Source organism: Vipera ursinii (assembly GCF_947247035.1).
Source record: "Vipera ursinii genome assembly, chromosome: 1".
Lineage (NCBI taxonomy): Eukaryota > Metazoa > Chordata > Lepidosauria > Squamata > Viperidae > Vipera > Vipera ursinii.
In genome coordinates, this window is record NC_139512.1 from 263,733,819 (window position 1) to 263,757,639 (window position 23,821).

The following is a 23,821-nucleotide window of genomic DNA, read 5'->3' on the forward strand; positions in this document are numbered from 1 at the left end:
AGTGTTAACCAAGTAGTAAAATGCTACCATATCACTGTGGAGCTAGTTTCCTAAAAGAGTGAATATGCTTCTTTAAGGAAAATAATAAGATTAGGCAGTATTAGTTACCTGTAAGCTAATCTCTAATTTTCACTTTGATGGTAACCATCTACTATCTCTGCTGTCTTAATTAACAGCAAGCTGTTGCCATGCTGTTCACACAAATAGAGGTAGTCCTCAATTTACAACCACAATTGAACCCAAAATTTCTGTTGTTGAGACATTTATTAAGTATATTTTGTTCCATTTTACAACTTCTTTTGCCACAGTTGTTAAGTGAATCATCACGGTTGATAAGTTAGTAACACGGTTGATAAGTAAATCTGGCTTTGGTCATAAGTGTGAGTCAGTTGCCAGGCATCTGAATTTTGATCACAAGACCATGGGGATGCTGCAGCGGTCATGTGAAAAACAATCATAAGTCACATTTGTCAGTGGTGTTGTAACTTTGAACAGTCACTAAATGAACTGCTGTAAGTCGTGGACTACCTGTATAGCAGGGGTGTCAAACTCAATTTCATTGAGGGCCGCATCAGCATTGCGGTTGCCCTCGGGGCTGGGTGGGTGTGGCCTACTGGGTGGGTGTGGCCTACTGGGTGGGCGTGGCCAGCTCTACATCGTTCACATCAAGGGTGCCTATGGGGGCCTGGGCAGGAGTGGGACAGATCTGAGGGTCTCTGGCAGGAGGAGGGTCTCTGGGCCAGGGCCAAGGCAGTGGGGGCCGTTCCCTCCCTGTTTCCAGGATGGCTTCACGGGCCGCATGAAACCACTTCGTGGGCCGGATCTGGCCCCCGGGCCTTGTGTTTGACATGTCTGCTGTTGTTCTGAACCAGCCCTCTTCTGGCCTTGTAGTAAGGCAAACCCCTATTCAGAAAGAAGAGACTGGAGAGCGTCCAAGGCTAAAAGGCATCTGCCAAGATTTATTACGCAGTTTAACAAAAACACTAGAGCTTGTCTTCTCAAGCGGAAAAGTTGCTTTCAGCAACCAGCCCCTCCCCAAACACTCCTTTTATAGAGAGCTCAGGGCGTGGTCTCCCTGTGCCTCCTCCCGAGGAGTCCCACAGCCTTTCTTTGTTTGTTCCTGCTCGACTGCCTCCTGCGTCGGGCGTCCTTGAACAGGGCCAGCTGTGGGTCATCTTCCTCCGCACACTTGGGCTCACGCAGCTGAGAAGAGGTCCCCGGCTGAGGGCTCTGCAAAGCCTCCAAACCATCATCAGCCGGTTCGTTTCCCTCCTCCCCCTCATCTGAGTCATCCGATACATCGGAGCCGGCTGTCGGACCCACAGGCTGGCCCTGAGTCACAACACTATCCCGCACCGCAGGGCCCTTCCCCCGGGTCTGCCGATCCGGATGCGGTCGGGATGGGAACTGTTCGTGAAAAGCAGTCACCAACGCAGGGGCATGAACGGCGGTCGCGTCTTCCCATGTGAAGTCCTCCGGCCCGTACCCTTTCCACTCGATCAGGTACTGGAAGCGACCTTTCAGCCAGCGGGAATCCCTGATGCTGGCGACCTCGTACTCGGGGGTGCTGTCGCCATCACGAGGTCCTGATGGGGGAGGTTCCGCTTGGCGAAGTGGACAAGCCGGTTGTTCGGGGACCAACAAGGACCGATGGAAGACGGGGTGCACGCGCAGGGAACGTGGCAGAGTTAAACGATAGGCGACCGGGTTGATGACGGCCTCGACTGGGAACGGTCCAAGGTAACGGTGGTCCAGCTTCCTCGCCGGCCGAGTGGATGGTAGGTTCCTGGTGGACAGCCAGACCCGATCCCCCACCGATAATGGAGGCGTATCCCATCTCGACCGATCGGCGAACCTCTTGTAGTCGGCCTTGGCCTTCTCCAGCTGCCGTCGCACCAACCGATGGATCGCCTGTAGTTCCGCCATGAATTCGTTCGCTGCCGGCTCCGGTGAGTCCACGGGAGAAAGGGGGAAAAACCTGGGGTGATAACCCACGTTGGCCAAGAACGGTGTCATCTGCGTGGAGGTGTGCTGCGAGTTGTTAAAGGCAAATTCGGCTATGGCCAAATAGTCCACCCAATTGTCCTGCTGCAGGTTAACATAGTAGCGCAGATACTGCTCTAAGATGCCGATGACCTTCTCGGTACCCCCGTCGGTCTGAGGATGATGCGCGGACGAGAGGCAAACCTTAATGTCCAATGCCCGCATCAACTCCTGCCAGAAGCGGGCTGTAAACTGGGCCCCCCTATCGGAGACGACCCTATCGGGAAGGCCGTGCAGCCGGAACACCTGTTGGATGAACATGCGACTAGTGGTGCGAGCTGACGGTAAGCCGCGACAGGGGATGAAGTGCGCCATCTTGGTCAACATGTCCACCACCACAAACACTGTCGTGAAGCCGGAGGATGGGGGTAGATCCGTCAGAAAGTCCATGGACACAGCCCCCCAGGGTCTCTTGGGCGTTGGCAAAGGCTGCAGTAAACCAGGCGGGGCCCCTGTCGCTGACTTGGCCTGCCTGCATGGGACGCAGGAGGTGACATAAGACTGGACATCGTGTCGGACTCGGGGCCACCAGAAGGTACGGGAGACCAGGTTCAGAGTCTTGAACAGGCCAAAATGCCCCGCAGCCGGGTTATCATGACATTGGCTGAGGACGAGTCCCCTGAGTGGCCCTCCTGGAACATAGAGCCGGTCACGATAATACAGGAGTCCATCCGTGACCGACCAAGGCGAATCTGGCCCCACCTCTTCCTTCCGCTGAGCCACCCACGCCTCCTGCTGCTGCGCCTCCCGAATCCGAGCCCGTATATCCACCGGCTCCCGCACCGCAGCAAAAGACTCGACGGGGATCACTGTCCTGGGCGGAAGCTTGTCTTCCACTCGGGTGTACTCGGGCTTCCTGGACAGAGCATCCGCTCTCTGGTTGTGCCCGCTTGGTATGTACCGCACCCGGAAGTCAAACCTCGCAAAGAAGAGGGACCACCGGATCTGGCGTTGGTTCAAATTCTGAGCGGTCTGCAGGCTTTCCAGATTCTTGTGGTCTGTCCAGACCTCGATTTGATGCCGCGCCCCCTCCAGATGATGCCTCCAAGCCTCGAACGCCGCCTTGATGGCCAGCAGCTCCTTCTCCCAGATGGTATAGTTGCGCTCCGAGGGGTTCAATTTCCGAGAGTGATACGCGCAAGGGAAAAGGGTACCGTTGGGCGTCGCTGCCTGGAGTAACACGGCCCCAATGGCAATGTCGGAGGCGTCCGCCTCCACGACAAACGGCCGTTGCGGGTCAGGATGCTTCAAGATGGGCTCCTTCATGAAGGCGTCCTTCAAAGCTTGGAACGCCTGTTGTTCGGGGGCGTTCCACTGGAACCGAGTCTTCTTCTGCAGGAGCCGGGTAAGGGGGGCTGTCAAGGCAGCAAAGCCAGGAATGAATGTTCGATAGTAGTTGGCAAATCCAAGAAGTCGCTGAACATCCTTCACGCGACGTGGGGGTTGCCAACTCTGCAACGACTCAACTTTACTCGGTTCCATGGCAATGCCCTCAGGAGAAATGCGGTGACCCAAGAAATCGATGGTCACCTGGTAAAACTGGCACTTCTCCAACTTGGCAAACAGCCGATGTTTCCGGAGGCGCTGCAGGACCTGACGGAGATGCTGATGATGCGCTTCACGCGACGGGGAGTAAATCAGGATGTCGTCCAGGTAAATCACGACAAACTGGTCCAACAGATCTCGAAAGATGTCGTTCATAAAATGCTGAAACACAGCGGGGGCGTTGGTCAGGCCAAATGGCATCACCGTGTACTCGAAATGTCCATAGCGAGTACCAAACGCCGTCTTCCACTCATCACCCGGCCGAACCCTGACGAGGTTGTAAGCTCCACGCAGGTCCAGTTTCGTGAAGATCTTAGCCTCCCGGAGTCGGTCCAAGAGCTCGGGGATGAGGGGCAGTGGGTAGCGGTTACGCACCGTGATGGCGTTGAGTTTCCGGTAGTCACAGCAGAGCCGTAACTCGCCCGACTTCTTTTTGACGAAGAGCACGGGCGCAGACACTGGCGAGGACGAGGGCCGGATGAAACCACGAGCCAAATTCTTTGTCAAGAAGTCCCGCAATGCAGCCAACTCGGGCTCCGACATGGAATACAAACGCCCCACTGGGAGAGGCGCATCAGGAACTAGATCAATGGAACAGTCATAGGGCCTGGCAGGGGTAATTGGTCCGCCTCTGACTCGCTGAACACATCAGCAAAGTCGGACAGTTCGGGAGGCAAAGAAACTCCTGGGGAGCCCTCCACCTGGCCGGCACAGATATGGCGGGTGTGGTCCACGCACTGCAAACTTGGGAAGGTGACCAAGTTCTGAGACCAATAGATCTGTGGATCATGCGCCCGGAGCCACGCCAGTCCCAGGACCACGGGGAAGTGCAGATCCGAAGTGATGTAGAACTGAATGGCCTCCACATGGGAACTGATAGCCATACTCACTGGTTGCGTGGCGGCCGTAATAGGCCCGGACAGGAGCACTCGACCATCAATAGTCTCCACTAGCATGGGCGGATCCACCGGACACTGAGGAACAGCCCATTTGGCCACGAAGGCCGAGTCCATAAAGTTAGTGGTAGCCCAAGAGTCAATTAAGGCATGGACCGGAATCCCCTCTGGCTTGCCAGGAAGGATCAGTCGTGCCTCCAAAATCAAATGCCGTGGAGGTTCACAGGCACCATCGGAATGGCGTCGCTCGGCGTGGTCGTGGTGGGTCGTCCGATCTATCACACCGACTAGATCGGGCTCGGGCCGTTTCCCGACAGCAAAGCAGGGGACTTTCTCAGGGCCGGCTTGGTCACTGATGCCCGCTGACGCTTCTTTGGACAAGAAGCAGCCAAATGTCCAGGGTCCCCACAGTAAAAACACAACCCCTCCGATCATCGTCTGTCCATTTCCGTCACCGATAGACGGGACCTGGCGGCACCCAGCTCCATTGGCTCCTCCCTCTGGACTGGGGGCTCACGCACAACAGGGGCGGCAGGGGTCTGTGGGGTGGCACGGCGACTCTTTCGCTGCTGCAGCCGGGCATCGATCCGCAGACAAAGATGGATCAGCCCATTCAGATCTGAGGGAATGTCCACGCGGGCCAGCTCATCCAACATCTCCTCTGACAAGCCATCCTGAAAGGCATCCACGAGCGCAGCCTCATTCCAGGCGGAATCCTGGCTAAGCAGCCGGAAATCGCTGATATAGGCCTGTAGAGGGCGCTGACCCTGCCTCAAAGCTTTCAGGCGTCGGGTGGCAGTCTGCGCCTTAATCGGGTCCTCGTACATGAGGCGCATATGGTCACAAAACCCCCCAAAGTTATCCAACAAAGGGCTAGGCTGTGCCAACAGAGGCGTGCCCCAACGAGCTGCATCTCCCGACAGAAGGCTCAACACGAATCCCACCTTATCTCGGTCAGTGGGGAAATCAGCTGCTCTCACGCTGATAAAAAGCTGGCATTGTCCCAGGAAGGCAGGAAACAGTTCTGGATTACCAGCAAATTTATCCGGCATAGCTATCTGACATTTCCTCCTGGGTGGGGGTGCAGCATGTACCTGAGCTTGCAGTTGAGCCACCTGAGCTGCCAGCAAAGTGAGTTGCTGGGTGAGCTGGGCATTCTCGGCAAGAAGCTGCTCCATCGTAGTAATAAGGGGTGGGTGGCTGAAAGCAAACTGTTCTGAACCAGCCCTCTTCTGGCCTTGTAGTAAGGCAAACCCCTATTCAGAAAGAAGAGACTGGAGAGCGTCCAAGGCTAAAAGGCATCTGCCAAGATTTATTACGCAGTTTAACAAAAACACTAGAGCTTGTCTTCTCAAGCGGAAAAGTTGCTTTCAGCAACCAGCCCCTCCCCAAACACTCCTTTTATAGAGAGCTCAGGGCGTGGTCTCCCTGTGCCTCCTCCCGAGGAGTCCCACAGCCTTTGTTTGTTCCTGCTCGACTGCCTCCTGCGTCGGGCGTCCTTGAACAGGGCCAGCTGTGGGTCATCTTCCTCCGCACTCTTGGGCTCACGCAGCTGAGAAGAGGTCCCCGGCTGAGGGCTCTGCAAAGCCTCCAAACCATCATCAGCCGGTTCGTTTCCCTCCTCCCCCTCATCTGAGTCATCCGATACATCGGAGACGGCTGTCGGACCCACAGGCTGGCCCTGAGTCACAACAGCTGTATAGTAACATTGTTACTAGATTTGAACTGTGTGGGATGATATTACCATATTTACCCAGTAGTAATACAAGAAACTTATTACCTATGAATGGGGCAGGGAAGAGAATCATCCTATACTTGCTGATAAGATGTTTTTCAGTAGTTTGAAAGCCAAAAAATGGACAGTTACCTGAGTGCAGATAACAGCTTACACAAGCTGTGACTAGATTTTATTTTCTAATTTCTTTAACTGCTTCGATTTCTAATTTCAGCTTTAATGTCAAAGGGAAAGAAAGCGTGGAGTTGGTCTTCATATTTGGAAGAAGAAAAGGCTACAGCAGCACCTCCTAAGATTTTTAAAGAGGTAAGCTCCCCTGTAAATTCCTAACTGATTGGTTTGAGGACTATATACTTAGCTAGTTAAGCGTCTTTTAAATAAATGTGAACTTAAAATTTTGACATGGCTGATAAAGGTTATTTATGTTGGTTCCCTTACTTCTGAAAGGCAGTTTACAGATGTTACTATGTTTATATATAATAACTGATGTAGATATCACCCCAGATGTTGTTCTGTTATAGATACCTGCATATAAGTGGGCAGGTTTTCATAGTGACAATGTAGTTCTGGAGTTCTAGTTGTATTATATTTTAACCCTTCTAAACATTTTTTTTAAAAAGCAGCGGAAAACTTGTTTGTCCCAGCAGGAATGTTGATGTTAATTTAGCTAAGCATGCTTCTGCCTCAGTTTAAAACTGAATTGTTTGAATTGTTATTTCATATTTCCTTGTATTTTTTTATACTGATTGATATATTTTAAGATGATTTTTGTACGCTACTAAGTGCCCAATAATTCCAAAACATTGCAATAAGAATTCGTTGGTATTACTGCTGGCAGCCTGAAATGTGAGCGCTAGCTGTATGCATTTGTGCTTGGTTTCGGTTTGTACACTGGTGAAGATACGTTTTTAACATGTTTTCCGCACTCCAAATTCTGGGATAGGGTTAGGTATGTCCATTTGGAATAAATTGTCTCTTTTGGTTATAGGTTTTTTGGTTCACACATTGTTTATTCTTTTTTGCTTTATTTTAGCAATTGGGGTTTTTTTAAAAAAATTGCATGCAGCTTAGAGTCAGTAATGAGTTAGAGGAGGGACTTATATATCTAAAATATATACAAAAACTTGGAGCACATAATATGAACAATCCTGAATAGAAAAGAAACCTTTCAATAGTTGTAATAGATAATAGTTAATGGCTTTTCAAATTGACATTATGTAAAATATTTTTGCATAGACTAAAATTAAGGATTGTGTCAGTGAAACAAACATAAATCTCATAATTTTACAGGGAGTTAAATCATTCTAGATGATGTCATTCTGGCATACAAAAACAGTGCTCTTTATATGGAACATTTCTTTGCCTCTTTTTTCACACTGTATCCATTCCTGGTATTCTTCTAATGTATATATACAGTAGGTGCTGTTATACCTACAGTGTGGATGCTGTGAAAATAGTAAGTTATTATGGAGCAAATTTAATAAGAATTACAAGAAGGACTGCACAACAATCTACAATACTGTATACCACTTAAGTTGAATGCATATGGATCCTGTGTACTTTGACAGGATCAGTGGTTATAGTCTTGATTACTAGCAACCTCTGGTGAGAAGCTTCAGTTGATGTAACTGTACATCAATAATTTTATTGGAGTAATCCTAATTAACCACAGTTATTGTTGTTAATAATAGTCATTAAAGTAGACAAAAAGGAGTGGTGAGACTTGGGTTCCTAGGAAAGGATTAACGTAAAAGTTGTGTATAATCTTAACAGTACTTCCTCTGCCCCCTCCCCTCCCTGACATTCATAGACACACATTGCTTCTTAATTGTGGTTTCTTTTGCCTGGAGCATTGACTTGTTTTGCTGTATGTCAAGCAGTTTCAAAGAGTAAAACAATACGCCTGTTGAAAACTCGCAAATCCTTTCATTCTTACACTTGTTTTAGTACAAGCAGTAATGCAAAATCCTGCTCGTAAAATTATTCTTTAAAGTAAATGTATAGATAATTGATTTTTGCATGGTTATATCTTCATGGCATAACTAGAAAAATCATTGTGGAAGAAGCAGATACTTTTCACAAACCAGAATTTTTGAACTTCATATAAGAAATTTGTCAAACTCTTGGTATTAAAATTAGCACAGTGGTAGAAAAACTTTCGCAATAAATACCAGCCACTGAAGAGGATCCAAAAAGTCAATTATTTTTCAAAGCTAGCAGGTTACTATCAGTCATTAGGGGGGTTTTTTGGTATCCTGATGAACTAAGAATAAGAACTACTAGGTTACATAGGTCTTAAAAGAGAATGTTGATTACCAACAGTTTGACAAGGTGTATTTGTTAATAGGAGATGTCAATAGAATTACTTTACAACGATTAAAGAAAATGATAACAGAAAGGAAGACAATTAGTATCCTTCATTGTATGAAAACATAGAGATGCATTTTTTTGAAAGAAAGCTTACTTATATATGACTTACACGAAGTCTCTTAATTGTTATTCCAACAAGCAATTCCTAAGCTTTGCTGCAGAGAGAGATAAGGAAGCACAGCTCTACTCATCCTTGTATTTACAGTCTCTGCTTAAGGCACAAACTCTAAAATCAATTAGAAACTAAAAGGCGTAACTGACACAGTAAAGAAAACCCCATTCTTAAAGGTCATGCAAAGACATATATGCAATATTGTATTGTATAATGAAGCATATGATGACATAATTACTTAACCTAAGTTCAAAATACAACTCGCACTGCAGGAATGTAAAAGATGAGAGAGGAATTACACAGAGCCATTAATCTGGAAATATATTAACATATTTATTACTTAGGAAATGCATAATGTACTTTATATTGAAGATTTTGATCTAGTTTATACCCATATAGCTTTTCTTGAAAAATGGAGGTGGGGAAAAAAGTTTCATTAGCTGGCATCAATATGGAAGATCTGGATTTTCTTCTTAAATGAAAAAAATAAGGTATCTATCTTGGTGTAGTTTAGAAATGCTTATGTTAAATAAAACGTGATGTTTTACTTCTAGTACCAGTCCTTCCCATACAACAAAAATGGATTCAAAGTTGGAATGAAACTAGAAGGAGTGGATCCTGAGCATCAGTCAATGTACTGTGTGCTTACAGTAGGAGAGGTGAGTGACAGGTGATCCATTTGTCTGTATTGAAAACAAATTATAGTAAGCAATAAGAAAATAACTGCACCCCATCATTTAGAGCCAGGTAACATAGAATTATAAACTATAAATATAAGAAGAGCTTCGTTGCGCCAAATCAAACATTGAGTGTAGTCCAACATCTTGTTTCCCACAATGGGGAACTGTTTGAGATTCATGTCCCTGTAATAATGATAATGGCTATTGTTTTGCTTAGGTACCTTCAAAGTCATACTTTCTGGTACTTCTGTAAAGCTTTTTAATTTTTCTAAATTTTTCTAAATTTGTAACCATTGCATCTTTTATTAAATGTTGCATGATTCAACTTCATTGATTAGACCTAGGTTCTAATATTATTACAAGAAATACTTACAATGTTCCCTTGGATTATAGCTGGAAAGAAATATTGGATTTTTACTTATAAACTATGTATATGTTGAATGAAACTTGATAAAGATGTGATAGGTTTGCACTACTTTATTGAATGATTATGCAGTCTAAAGTTTGTTTGAGAATTGTCCCCCTATTCAATAATTGAATCTCTAAGGCCCATGATTAGATATACTTCTATTTTTATATACTATGATTTTAGATTTGTGGCTACAGAATTCGACTTCATTTTGATGAATATCCAGACTGTTACGATTTTTGGCTGAATGCTGATTCTTCAGATATTCACCCTGTTGGGTGGTGTGAGAAAACCGGGCATAAACTTCATCCACCAAAAGGTACTACATTATCCATAAACATTTTATGTCCTTTTTTATTGTGTTAAGGCAGAATAGTTACATTTTTTTAGTGAGAGACTTAGGAATCTACAAGTAAAAATTTATAGTGGCTATAGTAAAAAAGTAGTATATATTTTCATTTCATGTTTTCTTACATTATAGATTATAAGTGAATTCCGAAACATTTAAATTCCAGGATCTGAAAAAAATCTGCTGTATTTTTTAAAATGTTTTTTATGCTTTGACCAATAGTTTAATGGTTGAATTACACTGTATTCTCGAAAGGAAACCTCATGAAGAACTTTTAATAACTACATCAGTTTAATTCTTCAGCTCTGACTGGATGGTGAAGAATGGAAGGATTTATACTCCTTGCAGAAATCCTTCCATTCCCCACCATCCAGTCAGAGCTGAAGAAGCTTCTTGGATGAGAAGCGAAATGTCTTCAAAGAAAAACAAGAAAGTCTAGTTGCCTTGTGAAAAAGCACCTTTGGGATAACTATGACCTGGATGATTGAGAAACTCCATAGATATGTGATAGATCACACAAGACTCATAAATGAATGCTTTCTCCTTCTATGACGCTCTTCAATTTTTAGCATCTAATTCTAGCATTGATAGCAATTCCATTTTCTTTTGCCACTGCAAAAGACATTTTCTGAGGTGTATTTCTAATATTGATATAATTCCCTGTTCTTGCTTGGTATTGCTTTCATGATAACTGACAAATATTTGTGTGTGTGTGTGTGTGTGTGTGTGTGTGTAAAACACACACAGAGGAATTTTTGGTTGCACTCATCTCCTCTATTCGTATAGATCGGGGGTCTCCAAACTTGGCCCTTTTATGACTGGTGGCCTTCAATTCCCAGAATTCCTCAGCCAGCGTGCCTGGCTGAGGAATTCTGGGAGTTGAAGTCCACCAGTCATAAAAGGGCCAAGTTTGAAGACCCCTGGTATAGATCCTATGTTTTATCTCAAGAAGGTAAGCCTGCATTGTGATCTCTCACCTTGCTCCCTAAAGTGGCATCTGACTTTTGCCTCAGTGAAACTATTCTTTCTCTCCTATTCTATACTGAATTTGGAATTGGATTGTTCTTTTCACTTTTGTCTTGTCACATCTTGGCTTTTTGTGCACTCATAATAACTTCTCACACAACATTGTAGTTATTTGTTTACTCTTTGGGAAAAAGAAAGATTTCTATTTCCTCTTAGCAATTTTATCACTGGATTAAGGACATCAATTATTAACTGGCAACCCTCTTGCTTGTTAATGTTTATGGAGTCACTGTATTATCCATTCTGGTTGGAGAGTGAGACATTGGCACCAGCTCCAAGTAAGATTTGCTGTTCATCTGCAGTTGCTTACCTGTAATTGCCATCCCTAAAAATAGTCACCTCTGCATTCACAGCATCCTTGAACCATCCTTTCTGCAGGTGTTTACATTCCTACTGTAAGTCCAATACTAGATGGGAATGCAGATGTCTGTGCAGATTGCCACCAACATTTTTATAACTGTAGAATGTTCTAGAGAAGGCTGCAGCATAGGCATAACACTCATAGAATTCATTTTTAAAAAAACACCACAGTCGGGTAAGCATCTGGTTCTTTGTACATTACTTCCATTGGAAATGTTTTTGCAAGTAATATCCCAAAAAAGCTTGGGTTTAATTGAGGAAAATAAGCATATTAGGTGCAATGTCATCTTTAGCAAGAGGGCAACTTCAACTTTGAATACATTTGGTCCATACTTCCGTACTGGTTAGAGATACTTCTTTATTTCTCTTAATGCAAACAGGTTTCTTTAGGACAGATCACAAAATCAAAACCAGAAAAATAGAGGGGTGTTTGGTAACAGCATGCAATAGTTTGTTATTGATCTTTAAAAATTGTTTGGATATCATAGATTTTTTTTTTACATGTAATGCTTAAGCTATGTTATGTCACTATATTCAACCTTGCACTAATTCAGAATTCTTTTGTTGGCAAGCTGTTTATCCCCCCTTTTCTTTTTTTGCTTTTGTGGACATAGTTCCAATGAAATTATCAAATATAGTTCATATTGTACCTTTATAATTTAGGATTGCAGACTTTTGCTATTTTCACTTCATAAATGATAAAATATTAGACTTGCTAGTTACAAGAACTAGCCAACTTTCAGTGTGTATTATTGGCAAATACTGCTTTTGTACCTCACTTGAGTTAGAAAAGAGATATTCGTAACTTCTGAAGGCGGGCTAGTGCTTTTGGAATTTTCAGTTTTTACTGACTGATCTTGTTTTTAAATTACTATGGTGCCTGTAATTATATTCTCAAGGGGCTTTCAAAAGTTAAATGTCTTCTGTTTGTTCTTGAAATGGACAGTTTGGCAGACACTGAATGGTGATACTGACAGAAACAGGTGCAATTAAAGTTAAGTGCACTTCAAATTTTAAAAAATGCTTTATTCTTCTTTATGGTTTCCAGGTTATAAAGAAGATGAATTTAATTGGCCTGCATATCTGAAAAAATGTAAAGCTCAGGCTGCTCCTAAATCCTTGTTTGAAAACCAAAACGCAGTAAGTTTTTTCCTTATATTTATCTCTTGTGTTCACATTAGCATTTGTGTAATATATTGATATACCCAATCTAGTTAAAAAATGTAATGGATTTTATCAGTGTAATAAATCAACTCCTTATAGTAAATTTATATAATAAATTTGTACATGTTCAGTACCTATCTCTTTACTTATTTTCAGGAGATATTTTTTTCTATTTTCTATATCTTTTTTCTTTGCCTCTTAATGTTAATTTAATTTGAAAGTGTTTGTTAAAAGCTTTAAATTTTGGTTATTTTTTTAAAAAAACGCATTAGAATAGTATTTCCCTATATGGGTAGAAGAGGGTAGCCACTAAATTCTGATTTGCATGCCTTTTTATTAAAATTTTTAAAAGAATATGAAATCTAAGAAAAACTATTATAAAGTAAAGAAAAAAAGAGGAAAGTGCAGAATTTGCCAGCTTGATCTAAGGTATCAAGCTAGAAAACAGAGACTGCGAGTTCTAATCCTGCCTTAGATATGAAAATGGCTAGGTGAATAATTTTAATAATATCAAGTCTGAGTAAGAATTAATGTGATCTTGTAAGGTTTACGTGAAGGAAACATTATCAAAGGTTTTTCCAACATCCTTTTTTGACTGGATGACACCCGCTGTGTTTCTTTCAGTATTGAAGTAAATTAAATGTTAAAAAAAGTTGGTGCAGGGGATTACAAAATGGATGAGACAGAAATAAAAGAAGTCTGAATTCAAATTTGTTTTGAAATAATCCAACCATTTGATTTAGGAAATAAGAGTTTATCTTATTCCCAAGACAATGTGATACAAGATATAAGATACACCTTTAATACATGGTCACACATCACTGACTTCTCAGAAGTCCTAATGTGACTGAGTGATTACATATTCACTGTCAGGCACAAGAAGCCAGGAACAGGAGTAGAGTTCAAAACACTAAAATTTTATTTTATTCCACCTATATACAAATCTACCAATTTGGCACTAGATAAAGACCGGCAGAATTCACAGAAGGCTGGATTGAGCTCCCTTATGGGAATGTAATGATTGTATGTTTTATGTCATAATAAGCTAGGAAAGACCAATTTATTTTGAAAAGTCTGTGAAAAGTTACTCAGTTTTAACAGTATACCGTGTGGTAAGATGGGCAGTCAGTAAAATAAAATAATGAAATAAAATAGATAATTTTGAACTTTTTTTTTAAAAAAGTTCAAAATTATGCAATGTCAGAAGAATTTGAGGATGTAGAAGCAGAGTTCTCCAACTTTTCCAGCTTTGTGGACCTGCTGGGTATGGAGAGGAGCTGGTTACGGACAAACGGCCTGCAAGTCTGCACAAATGGAGCTTGCACACATATGCTCACCCGCTACTTGTGCAAATGGAGATGTGCGTGCTTCTGTGGTCCAATTCAAAATGGCTCACAGCCCAGGGATTGGGGATCCCTGATGTAGATAGAGTTTTTTTAAAAAATTAATCTGCAGTGTTATGTTTTGTGTTTGGTTTTCTATTGATCTGCAGTTTCCTGTTTTCTTTTGTTTTACGCTGTCTCGCCTTATGCGGTTCAATAACCAACTTTCTACTCAACATTATTTTTGAACTTCTCTTTGATTAGACTGTGATCCCATCAGGATTTCGAGTAGGGATGAAGCTTGAAGCAGTAGACAAAAAGAACCCTGCTTTCATATGTGTTGCTACAGTAACTGACATTGTGGACAACCGTTTCCTGGTTCATTTTGACAACTGGGATGAAAGCTATGACTACTGGTAGGAGTGTTTTGATGATAGAATTTTAGAGATACTACTCTTTTTCCCCCCCTCTGGCTTACATTGTCATTTTTCTATTTAATTAGGATGATCAGATTTTTTTAAAAAAAATCATTTCTCCTCTAGAATAATTTTATATGTTACAGACCCCCTTAAAGAGATGTAGCTGTTGGTAGCAGTGTAAAGAATAAAAGTGATAATAAAGTGAAAGTCAGAAAGAAAAATAATCTGAAAGTGAGAAAAAAAGTTACAGGCTAGAATACAAGAAAATATACTTGAGGTCAGAGGAAAGTTTTTGAAAACTTTTATGTGGTCCTCCTTGGGTTAGGAATTAAGGTGTGGAAAGGCAGAAACATAAAAATAATGAAGCCGCTGACTTCTGCAGTCTGCCAATGAAGCCTCCTGCATTGTTATGTGAAAAGTGGTGAGACACACAGAGCCTTCTTGAATATGATGGGTAGACAACAACTTAGAGTCGTTTCTGCACAAGTTCAGATCCACCTGGTAACTCATGGGTTGACACAGTCTCACAAGTCCTTAATATAACATTGTGATAGCTGGAGAACTCTTGAGAGGCTTCCAAGGTAAAGCTTTGAAAGGACAAAGACTTCATGGAAAACTATATTGTAACTATATTGTAACTCCAAAAATACAAACAACTAGCCTATAATTTAAAGACTAAGCCCTGCACCCTTAATGAATGAGGAGAGAAATAGAATTATTTTCAAGAGCCAATTAAAATCTAGGATAAATAGGACCATGCTTATTTCTCTAGGACAGACATGTCAAACTCACGACACGTATCGGGACAGTTTTGCCATTGCCAGCAATGGGGTGGGTGCGGCTTTGCCGTGACGTATCCGGCCTGCGGGCCGGCAGTTTGACACCCCTGCTTTAGGAGAACCCTATTATGGCAGTAAACCTGATAAGCTGGCTCTTTAAAAACTGCAATGGCACCATGAATGAACTCAACAGAAAATATTCATATTGTGCCATTAATGCTTAAATTTATATTTGCGAATAGCCTTCCTATTCTCTTCTTCACATTCTTCTCCCTATCTACGAGTACTTTTTCTGTAGTGTATCCATTCAAATTCCTTTTATTCTGCCACAATTCTCTCCCTCAAACTAATGAAAAGAACCTTTAGATTTTGGTGACTTGGACACAAATAAAAAAATAGCTGCCAGAAAATAACTGCCTGTTCATAATTTGTAATTAATGTATGAGTTTAATTCAATCTTGCATATAACTATATTCCTGATTGTGAATACATAGATCTCCAAAGTCAAGGGTCATTTGTCCTGTTCCAACTTACTCTGCTTCTTTGCAGGCTGCAAGAGAAGACAGCTTTCTCTCTTGGGCGCAGCCTACAGAATATTCAACAAATATGCATTTTATTTTTAAGGCAATATCTCCCATAAGTCAGAGAGAGGCAAAAACAAAAAAGAAAACCTTTGTCAAGGATTTTTCTTTTAACCTTTGGGAGATAAAAAGTGGATTGCTAATCAGACTGCTTCCATTAACACAAAACATGTATGACTTACAAAGTTCCTCATCTGAACGCTAGATGGGGCTATAAGATGATCGGTATATTATTCTTCAGCTTTGAAATGGAGATGAGCACCGGCCCCTAGAGTCGGAAACGACTAGCACGCATGTGCGGGGGAACCTTTACCTTTACTATATTATAAGATGGATATCTGATCCTATTAAATAGAAACCAACAAAAATGTTTAGTTGAACTATCCCAATTTTAAAAAATGAACAGTAGCATGGGTAATAGAAAAACACAAGCAGATTTTTTTTGTTTACTAATACAGTAATAATATTTTTTTAAAAAAGCAAACTATTAGAATTAGTATTTTGCATATAGTTTACTATTTTATTGTATTTATTTCTATGTCTCATTATTTTATTAACTTGTATCTACCCTAGGACATAGCTTTTTATAGAACAAAGACAGGTAACATAATGCAATTTTAATATTCATTTTTCACCTCTCTGTATACTTAAGGTAATTACTAGTGTCTAAAAGATGTTTATGTAATACAATAAATATAGTAACAAAATTCAGTAACAATAAAATAACTATAAATTAGTTTTAAATAATAAAAATATTCAGATGCATCCAGTAATGTATTAAGCATCCATACAGGGCATTCTTTCTGGATTAGAAACTTTAAAAGTATAATTTTGTTTGTTAAATTGTCTTAGGCCAAATGTTTTTATTAGAAAATATATATTTCAGCTTTTCCTAAATATGTTCACACACTCTCTCTCTCTGAAAAAAGCATTTGAATAGCATAATGAATTTACTGGTATTCAGTGTCCTCATTTAACAAGCAGTCCAGATGTTCATGTGTGCCCCCACTGGCCTTGAATTGTAATAGAAAAAAAACTTAATTGCAGTTAAGATATTTATAGGAGAGGTACACAATTAATACAGTATCTTTCCTGCAGGTGTGAAGCAGCTAGTCCACATATTCATCCCGTTGGATGGTGTAAAGAACATAGAAAAACACTTGTAATTCCTCCAGGTCTGTATAAGATAGTATAACTTTACTTATTTATTTCACTTGTTTAATATTTATAATGAGAAATTATTAGTGTGCCAAAATTTAAAATCTCTCAATTTAAGACTGAGTTAGGTAAAAACAAATACGAATTTATGATTGGATTTTACGATTGGACAAGGTAGTTTCACATGCATTTTGGATAAAGGTTCAGTAAAAAAGAAATGATTTTTAATTCCATGGAGAACTTACATGAATGAGAAGTTCATATGAACAAATGATATATGAAAAAAGGGAAAAAGTTACCAGGCAAATACTAGTAATTACAAACAAACAATATAGATTTTGAATAACATTCTGTAGCTATAAAATTAGAATGCAAATCTACTTGTTGAACAACCTTTACATAAGCCATAAATATTTAACCTGTAAGTGAAATAATTGTAGTTTCTCAGGACCCAACTCTATAATTTAGCCCACACAGTGGTGGAATTCATTGCCATACTATGAGTCACTTGGAAAGGTAATACATTGAAAAGTGTTATCTATTAACAAGAGACATTTTATCAACAGAGGAAAATTAAAATCTGCCTTCTAGCATTAACAACTTTTCTCCCATTATAGCATTTATTACAACCTTATATTAACATTTATATACAGTCTTCACAGAAATTTTGTTCAGTTGAGCTTTGCTAGGAAATTGCTTTATCTATGGATACCTGTATTTAAAAGACATGTATCTGTGTGGATGGCCTCCACCTACAGACTGCGGTTGGGACCTGCAACTTGTTGCTAAGAGTCTCAGTTGCAAAGTGACATGTCATGTGATCATACCAACTTACGGTGTCAGTCCCACTCAGGTCATGAAGCAAATTGTCATTGATCATTAAGTGATCATGGCTTGTGACTTCCTGCTAGTTTGCCCATTGACTTTGCTTATGAGAAGCCAGCAGGTCAAAAAATTGTAAAACTATCTAATGGTTGTACAGAATTTTGCAGTCCAGATTTGAAAATCTTAATTGAGATTCCAGTTAAAAAAAAACTTTGTAGAGTACTTTGCAGTGAGAATATTTATCCCTCCAGAGGTTAGTAGATGGCAATTCCTAGTGCTCCTCTGCATTGACTGACTGTGCAAGGAGTTGTGGAACACCCACTACAAGGCAGGGTGGCATTGTCTAGGCCAGGGATCTCCAACCCCCGGTTCGTGGACCGACACCAGTCCGCAGCATGCCAGAAACTGGTCCGTGCAAACAAGTGAAGCCCCATCTGCAGGTCCCAACCGCAGTCTGTAGGTGGAGGCCAACCGCACAGATACATGTCTTTTAAATACAGGTATCCATAGGTAAAGCAATTTCCTGGCAAAGCTCAACTGAACAAAATTTCTGTGAAGACTGTATATAAAAGTTAATATAAGTTTGTAATAAATGCTATAATGGCAGGCAGCACGCAAAAAACCACACCCCTTCCGGTCCGCGAAGAACCCTGTCTCCATGGAGTCGGTCCTTGTTACTCAAAAGGTTGGGGACCTTTTATTCCTTTTAACTGAATGAAGTCTGATGCACAGTGCTTTTAATAAATCTGATGCATGATATATTTAAATTTTGTATCATTATTTATCAATTAGACTATCCTCATGGCAAACATTTTTCTTGGGAAAAGTATTTGGAAGAAACCAGTTCCTTACCTGCACCTGCTAGGGCTTTTAAAGTGGTAAGAAGCATTTCATACTTATTCTGCTTATTTACCGCCACTATTGCTGCTGTTATTGATGTTAATATCTAAGCTTATGATCTTGTTGCTTTGACTTTAGATATATTTTTTCATTTTTAGAATTGAGCCTTAATTGATCTTCAAGCCAGATCCAACACCTTGACAATACATATTTAAGATATAAGACAATATCTTAACTATTATTTCTTCCCTTTTTATCCTTTAATGATATTTCATGAAAGGAGAATTGAGGAAATTCACTACCTAAACATGGCTCATTTTCAGTGTACAGGTAGTTCTTGATTATGACCACAATTGAGCCCCAAATTTCTGTTGCTAAGCAAAACAGTTGTTAAGTGAGGTTTGCCCCACTATATGACCTTTCCTGCTACTGTTGTTAAGTGAATCATTCCAATTATTAAGTTAATAACACGGTTATTAAGTGAATCTGGCTTCCCCATTGACTTTCCTTGATAGAAAGTTGCAAAAGGTGATCGCATGACCCTGGGACACAGCAATGGTCATAAATACATGCTAATTGCCAATTGTAACCATGGGGATTCTGCAACAGTCTTAAGTGCCAAAAAGAGTCATAAGTCACTTTTTTCAGTGTCATCGTAACTTTGGTCACTAAATGAATGTTTGTAAGTTGAAGATTACTTGTGCCATTTTGCTTCCTGAACCAATACAAGAAAAAAGATTTGTTAAATACTGGATACATAGTTTATTTTATTTTTATTTATTTACTTGGTTTATAGGATTAAAAGCAATATTTTTTAAAAAAAATATATATTATAATTGCATAAATATTAACATAAAACTGGGAGAAATATTCAAAAGAATAAAACAGTTTCTTACTCCTGCGGGATAATTACAGTGAACCAGGCTCCATGGCTTGATGGCTTGACAATCAAAATTTTCACTAATTTCCTGAAAGCCATGAGGGAGTGACTACTTTGGTGTTGGAGCTGATAGTTATTGATGGGAAGAGAACAACAACTGAGAAGGCATAATTGATGGTCCCTGAATATGGTAGCCTTTGATAGAGGGACATAATCTACTACATCTTATCAGGCAGACAGTTGTAACTAGGAGAAGGTGACAAGCCACAACCGGAAACTAACCAGGAGTAAAGGTGTTATATGGGTGCCATTGCTTGATTTATTCTATAATTGCTTGACCTATGTATTTTGGAACAATTGTAGTTTTGAAATGCTTCATGGGCACGTAGAGTGTATTCCAATATTGTAGTCCAATTTAGAACTCACTAATACATGAGTGACAATGAGTAATAACTCCCATTTCAGAAAAGGTCCCAATTGGGACACAAGGTTAAACTGCCAAGGCCCCCCTGGCCATAGTTACTACCTGTTTTTTAAGAGTCCAAAGGATCCCAAATTGTCAACCAACTTAATAATTGTATACAGTTAGTTAACATTTTATAGTTTAGTTTAGTTTAGTTTATTAATATTTCTATACCGCCCTTCTCCCGAAGGACTCAGGGCGGTGTACAGGGCAAGAATAAAACATAAAGTTACAAAAATTAAAAAGTTTATTAAATACATGCCCATAAAAAACAATAAATACATTAATAAAACCCCCAATAAAATGATAATAAAAACCCCTGCAATCCCACCCTCAGGCCAGGCCGGCTTGTTCAAACAGGTATGTTTTCAGATCGCGGCGAAAGGAGCGAAGATCCGGCGCCGTCCGGAGCTCAACCGGTAGCTGGTTCCATAGCTCCGGAGCGCCCACAGAGAAAGATCTCCCCCTGGGGGCCACCAGTCTACATTCTCTGACCGGTGGCACCCTGAGGAGTCCCTCTCTGTGGGAACGCACAGGGCGAAGGGAAGTTGACGCCGGCAGCAGGTGTTCCCTCAGGTACTCAGGCCCCCTGCCATGTAGGGCTTTAAATACCATAACTAGTACCTTGAATCTCACCCGGAAGACAACTGGCAACCAATGCAGCTCACGGAGCAGAGGTGTGACATGGGAGTATCGGGAAACTCCCAACACAACTCTCGCGGCTGCATTCTGTGCCAGTTGGAGCTTCCGGGTGGTCCTCAAGGGCAGCCCGATGTAGAGAGCGTTGCAGTAGTCTAGTCGTGAGGTCACGAGCGTAGATCATCCCGGCTTAGATAGGGCCGCAACTGGCGCACCAGGCGAACCTGGGCGAAAGCCCCCCTAGTCACAGCTCCTATATGGTCTTCCAGAGTGAGCTGTGAATCTAGGAGGACTCCCAAGTTGCGAGCCCTATCTACGGGGGGTAATAATTCGCCCCCCATAACGAGAGGTGGAATGTCCGAATAAACCCGGGATGAATGTATGCAAAGCCACTCGGTCTTGTCGGGGTTGAGTTGAAGTCTGTTCCTCCCCATCCAAACCCGAACCGCCTCCAGGCAACGGGACATCACGGCGAGGGCATCACTGGGGTGGTTTGGGGTCGAAAAGAAAAGCTGGGTATCATCAGCATACTGATGATACCCAACTCCAAAACCACGAATGATCTCACCCAGCGGTTTCATATAGATGTTGAACAGGAGAGGCGAGAGGACCGACCCCTGAGGAACTCCACAAATGAGAGACCTCGCGGTCGACCTCTGCCCTCCTGCCAACACCGACTGCGAGCGTCCCCGGAGATAGGAGGAGAACCACTGCAAAACCGTGCCTCCCACTCCCAACCCCCGGAGACGCCGCAGCAAGATACCATGGTCGATGGTATCGAAAGCCGCTGAGAGGTCTAATAGGACCAGAACAGAGGAATGCCCCCTGTCCCGAGCCCTCCAGAGATCATTCACCAGCGCGACCAATGCCATCTCCGTGCTGTACCCGGGCCTGAAACCCGATTGGCACGGGTCTAGATAATCCGCTTCATCCAGGACCAGAGGGAGCTGATGTGCCACCACACTCTCAACAACCTTCGCAAGAAAGCGAAGGTTGGAGACAGGACGAAAGTTGTTCAATATAGCTGGGTCCAAGGCAGGCTTCTTGAGGAGAGGCCTCACCACCGCCTCTAGAATATCAGCATTATTGGTTCCTTTTGTGTGAAGTGCATGTGAGAGCAAGCTTCTTCCAATGAATCCTATCCTGGGCATAGAACATTGTGGTATAAATAATAGATACAATTTAAACTAAAAGTACTTTCTTCTGTTGTAGAAACTTTCTCATGGATTTCAGAAGAATATGAAACTTGAAGCTGTTGACAAGAGGAATCCTGCGCTTATTAGAGTAGCTACTGTGGTTGAAACAGAAGACCACAGAATTAAAGTAATTTATATTCTTTTTTTAATCTCTTGATTTTTAAATGGGAACATCTATTACCTGCTGAACAACTATAAATGGATAATACCTTATTACATATAACATTTCTCTGGTTTCTTTATTCACTTCATTGAATAGGAGGAACATATCTTTATCCTATTGAATTCATCCCTATTCAGTTAAAAGTCTTAACAATTTTAAGTTCCATGATTAGATATGAAAGTGGTTTTTTTAATTTGTGGTGTGCTAATGATATATACTCACCAGTTTTAACAAAATTATCTGGAGTATAGTATGGTAGATTCCCTAAAGAGCACCAACGTAAGATCTTATTTCAGTTCTGTTTAATTTTGATAGGCTTTCAGTCAACATTGATGTTTAACTTTATGGGTATCTGTATTATGGGCAATCTTTTTGCAACAAAGAGTTGTATCATATAACAGTAAGCAGCATGTGAGGGGACTACAAGCTGTGATTAGACATGATGCTCTCACACATTCCCAAGGCACCCTATAAATTTGCATCCAAAATCTCCTATAAACACATAATCAAAACAAAATCACTTTCCATCTTTGTCAGTTTGCATGGATTGTGAGGTTTGCATCCTGTGGAGATACACATTACACTTTACTCCTAATTGCACTGTTAATTTGTGCTGTCAGTAGTTGAAGAAAGAATCAACTCTCTTCAGTGTTAATCCAGATGATTGTACCAGCCGTTTCTGCTGTTATATTAAAGTGAAGGAAGTGACATCTTGGCTTGTTAATTTGGTAAATTAACCATGGTTTGTGATTTCAGACCTACAAATTCAATCAACATCATCTTGATTTTTTGGGGGTGATAACCAGAATTTAATTTCTTGAGTACTTAGCTCATAATTACGGTATTATGATTAGGATAAATCATAATGACAGATCACAGTGATTAGGATACAGGGATTTCAGGATCTAAACATTTGATGCTTTACTTTGGAATAATTTGAGAACAATTTGGAACAACTTAGTTAAGAGAAATTACAAGTAGTCCTTAATTTACCACTGGTAACTTAGTGAGTGTTCAAAATTACAACTAACTACCCAAGAGGTATTTATGATCGGTTTTGAAGTTCTGGGTGGGGGTTTTGGGGGTACCTGTATTTACAGCCATTTGTAGCATCCTGCAGTCACATGACCACGTTTTATTATGTTATTGCCAAAAACAAGCATTTACTTCTGGGGTTTGGCCAAAACAACCCATAGTGAACCTTATACCATTTTTGATAAGCATTTGGCAGGCTCCAGAAAAGAAATGAGCTGAGCTGCATTTAGCATTGGGAGCCAAACATCATGTGAAGATTGAATTTGGAAATGTTTTGAAGCTTGAGACATGTATTAATAATTTAAAGGACCTGTTAAAATATAACTGAAATTGTTATCTTGGCAAGGTAAATATAAAACCACCATAATTAGTACAAACATGATGTGCTTCTGTATCATTTGACACTTACGGTTTTTCATAAATAATCCACTAATTATTTTTTATAAGAAAAAGGAAGTAATCTGAGACTACAAGGGAAATCTTTTTAGTCTCAACATTCTATATCTTTATGTTTTAGATCCACTTTGATGGCTGGGATAGTATTTATGACTATTGGATTGATGCAGATAGCCCGGACATACATCCTGCAGGCTGGTGTGGAAAAACAGGACATCCTCTTCAGCCCCCTCTTAGTAAGATATAAAAATGCAAAAAATACAATAAATACTTACCAGTCTGTTTTCTTCTGTGTTGACAAAATAATGTGCTGTGGCAGAGCCAAATTGTTTAGTAATAATTCATAGAGCAGTGATGGTGAATCTTTTAAACACCAAGTACCCAAAAACTGCCCCCCCTCTGCGCCTGCTCTGCCCCCCCATGCCCTGCCCCCCTC

The 23,821-nt window shown here is 41.3% G+C and overlaps 1 protein-coding gene across 2 annotated transcripts in view; it reads left to right on the plus strand.

The window, feature by feature from the left end:
- Nucleotides 1-23,821, plus strand: part of L3MBTL3 (L3MBTL histone methyl-lysine binding protein 3) — a 101,232-nt gene that overhangs the window by 38,279 nt on the left and 39,132 nt on the right. For both annotated transcript variants that reach the window (XM_083379938.1, XM_083379939.1), the window contains 9 exons: nucleotides 6,434-6,525; nucleotides 9,256-9,360; nucleotides 9,974-10,109; nucleotides 12,574-12,665; nucleotides 14,276-14,427; nucleotides 16,889-16,965; nucleotides 18,566-18,651; nucleotides 21,808-21,918; nucleotides 23,507-23,621. In XM_083379938.1, the coding sequence (XP_083236064.1) occupies nucleotides 6,434-6,525; nucleotides 9,256-9,360; nucleotides 9,974-10,109; nucleotides 12,574-12,665; nucleotides 14,276-14,427; nucleotides 16,889-16,965; nucleotides 18,566-18,651; nucleotides 21,808-21,918; nucleotides 23,507-23,621 (966 nt within the window). The remainder of the gene's footprint in view (nucleotides 1-6,433; nucleotides 6,526-9,255; nucleotides 9,361-9,973; nucleotides 10,110-12,573; nucleotides 12,666-14,275; nucleotides 14,428-16,888; nucleotides 16,966-18,565; nucleotides 18,652-21,807; nucleotides 21,919-23,506; nucleotides 23,622-23,821) is intronic.